This window comes from Nematolebias whitei, chromosome 1 (assembly GCF_014905685.2).
Source record: "Nematolebias whitei isolate Nwh7 chromosome 1, NemWhi1, whole genome shotgun sequence".
Classification (NCBI taxonomy): domain Eukaryota; kingdom Metazoa; phylum Chordata; class Actinopteri; order Cyprinodontiformes; family Rivulidae; genus Nematolebias; species Nematolebias whitei.
Window position 1 is genome coordinate 9,597,179 of NC_056498.1, and position 3,446 is coordinate 9,600,624.

The 3,446-nt window shown below is 41.1% G+C and overlaps 1 protein-coding gene across 1 annotated transcript in view; it reads right to left on the minus strand.

Moving 5' to 3' along the window:
- The window catches only part of peli3 (pellino E3 ubiquitin protein ligase family member 3), a 46,873-nt gene that overhangs the window by 22,914 nt on the left and 20,513 nt on the right, over positions 1 to 3,446 (minus strand). The window contains exon 2 of the mRNA XM_037682308.1: positions 1,468 to 1,665. Within this exon, the coding sequence (XP_037538236.1) occupies positions 1,468 to 1,640 (173 nt within the window). The 5' untranslated portion in view covers positions 1,641 to 1,665. The remainder of the gene's footprint in view (positions 1 to 1,467; positions 1,666 to 3,446) is intronic.

Consider the following 3,446-nt stretch of genomic DNA (forward strand, 5'->3'; position numbering starts at 1 on the left):
ATATATATATATATATATATATATATATATATATATATATATATATATATATATATATGATGGTGGCCAGTGGTGGGCACGGTTCCGATATTTTGCTAATCCACTAATAGCAGAACTAACGTTCTGTTTAGCGGCTTTGCGTTTTCACTAACTGAATACCTTTTAAAGGAAATTTAAATCCAGTAAATTCAAGTCTGCTAATTGTTTTAAAGACCACCCTAAAACCCATCACCAGACTCGATCCTAAAAGCGTACAGGAGAATGGTGACTCTGAATTAATTTTGAATCGTGACAAAGCAAAGTGACATGATGCTATGCAAGACTAAGCTAAGGTAAGCACCACCCAATTACGTCACCACCCTCATAGTGTCCCCCCCTCCCCCATCCTCATATTTACCACAAACAGTCTCTGACTCATGGTATCAGTTTACAGCCTAGAGACTTTAACATAAATAAGCCAAACCAGAACAGGAAAATATGAAAAAAACCATTTTCACACTCAGATACATCATAAACATACAGAAACATTGCACACGTAATTCTTACCCAGCATGCTTTGCACTGCTCACAACGTCTCTGGGACGTGACTCTCTCACACATTTTGTAAACCTTTACTTTAATACAAACAGATTTATTATTGAGAGAATATTAATGATTCACAGAAACTCTGTAGTTAGTTTATAAAAGTAGTTAAACACAAAGAGGATCATCAAAGTGAGTTAATTTATTATAGTAGATGACACGAGGGAGACGTCCGACACACATTGAATGCATCACTCTGCTTCAGCGCAGCAGAGTTCTGCTCTGCCACATTTGGTTCTGATGGACCAGATTAATTTCTGAAAGTTCACCTCTGAACAGGACATGTATACTTTACTTGTGATTTATGAACATTTTGAGTTGTTCACTTACAACGTTGTCTCATCACAGACAGTCTTAGAGTCAGACAGCAGTGGATGATAAAAGTTAGCGCTTTAGCATTAGCTTTTGCTATTTTTTTAAATCTGTTTAGTGGTTAAGTTGTAGGGAAGCTATTTTTTTAAATTAGCAAATTAGCAGTTAACAAAGCTAACTTGTTGGTTAGCTGTGCCCACCACTAGCAGTGGCTATCTTGGATTTTGACATGGCAACCCAATTTTTGATAGTGACCTTTCTTACACCTAGATGCAGCTACAGGCCTAAATGGAAGTCAGTACCTTGCTTATTTTTCAATTTATCAGGCTCACAACATGCATGGACGGAGAGAACGAGGGTATTTCCAATTCCGCCTTTATGCTGTGCGGACAAAAACTGATTTTACGCAAAAAGCCAAGCAAACTTTCTACATTCTTGGCATTCATTTTTGGCAGCAAAACAACTAAATAATTGACTAAACAGTCCATTAACTTAATGTAGGCTTCATTGCAGAAAATACTAAACCATAAAACCAAACTGAAACTTTAACCCAACAAGTCAAAATGATCTCACCCCAGTATGATGAGTTCCCCATACTTGACAGGCTCCTTGTCCTCAGGAAATACTCCGTTGTGTGGCTGTGAGCTTGAGTCCAAAGGAGGTGAGGACTGGCTCTTGTTGCAGGATGGACGCAGCTCCAGAGAAGGGGGGGGACACAGTGCCTCTGAGCTACCCTTTAAAACCATGCCCACCGGCCACCACTGGTGCTCACTGTTGAGGAGACATACACAGAAGAAAATTAAAACAGTTTTGCATTTGGCGCTGCGGTACAAGAACTATAAATCAAGCATAACATTTAGGTTATCACAAGCTGACATGTCTAGTCTTCAACTAAAATAAAACTAGACTTTTTGCCCAGTAAAAATAATACAGTTTAAAGTCAGCTAACATAAAATATCTGAGCTTCAACCTGGTTACAACCGAAAGCAGCTGGTCTGATGATCTCAGAGCCTGAGAAGAAACAAGAACGGACTAATCACTAAAAGACCATTGCTGAACAGCTAACAGAAATGATTAACAATGAACATAAATTCTACCCATAATCCCTCCCTGAGGCCATGTGACTGACAGTCAACCACAGCAAAATGCTACAATATGTACCAGTAACATACACAAATACATACAGTATACGTTTTTTTCTGTAAGTGCCGGTAACACAGCTGGTAATTTTATTTTATTTTTTTTAAATACAGTAGCCTACCAGGAAGTCATTGATCACTATCTTCATCTTCCTTCTGCACATTATGCCTGTCTCCCTAGGGGGACAAGGGGGAGGGAAGGAGAGTCCCCCCACCCCCCCAGTGGACCGATGAAACCAATTTGTCAGATTTTTTTTTAACCTTTATTTATACTGGTAGTCTCACTGAGTCACAAGGACCCACCCCCCAAAAGAGACGTGTACTGGGCAGCTCTGTGAGTGCACAAGAATGACGAAGCTAAATGTTTTGGTGGCATGAAGCTTGTTAGCTTGTTAAAAAAAAATAACTACATAAAAATCCATCCTGTCATATGCTTTAGCTAAATCCACAAAGACACAATGGAGTTCTTTCTGACCCTCTCTGTACTTCTCCATCAGCATCCTCAAAGCAAAGATGGTGTCTGTGGTGTTCTTTCTCTGCATGAAACCATACTGCTGCTCACAGATAGTCACCTCTCGTCTAAGTCTTGCTTCCACAACTTTCTTCCAGATCTACATCGTGTGACATCAATTTAATTCCCCTGTAGTTACTACAACTCTGTACATCACTCTTGTTCTTAAAAATGGGCACCAGCACATCCATCCATCCATCCATTATCTTTACCCGTTTATTCCATTTTGGGTCATGGGGGTCGCTGGTGCCCATGTCCAGCAATCACTGTGCGAGGGGCGGGGTACACCCTGGACAGGTCACAAGTCCATCACGGGGCCACATAGAGACAAACGAGACAAACAACCATTCACTCTCTCACTCACACCTAGGGACAATTTAGAGTTACCAATTAGCCTAACATGCATGTTTTTGGTCTGTGGGAGGAAACCGGAGTACCCGGAGAAAACCCACGCATGCACGGAGAGAACATGCAAACTCCATCCAGAAGGCCCCTGGACCGGGGTTTGAACCAAGGACCTGCTCGCTGAGAGGCAGCAGCTCTACCAGTTGCGCCACCGTGTTGCCGGCACCAGCACACTTCTTCTCTATTCCTCAATCATTTTCTCACCCTCAAATATGCCATTGTATATTTGAATCAAAAACCTCACTGCCATCTCTCCAAGACATCTCCAAACCTCCATTGGTATGTCATCAGGCCCTACTGCCTTCCGCTTCTTCATTCTTTTCAGAGCTTTCCGGACTTCACCCTCATTAATCTTACCCACTTCCAGGTCCACAGTTTCTATGACCTCTACTCTTCTTTCTCTTTCATTCACTTCATTTGATTCAACACAGTCTGCTGGCATCCTTAGATAACTTTTACTGTCTTTTATAATGTATGTGAATGTGCGTGTGTATATA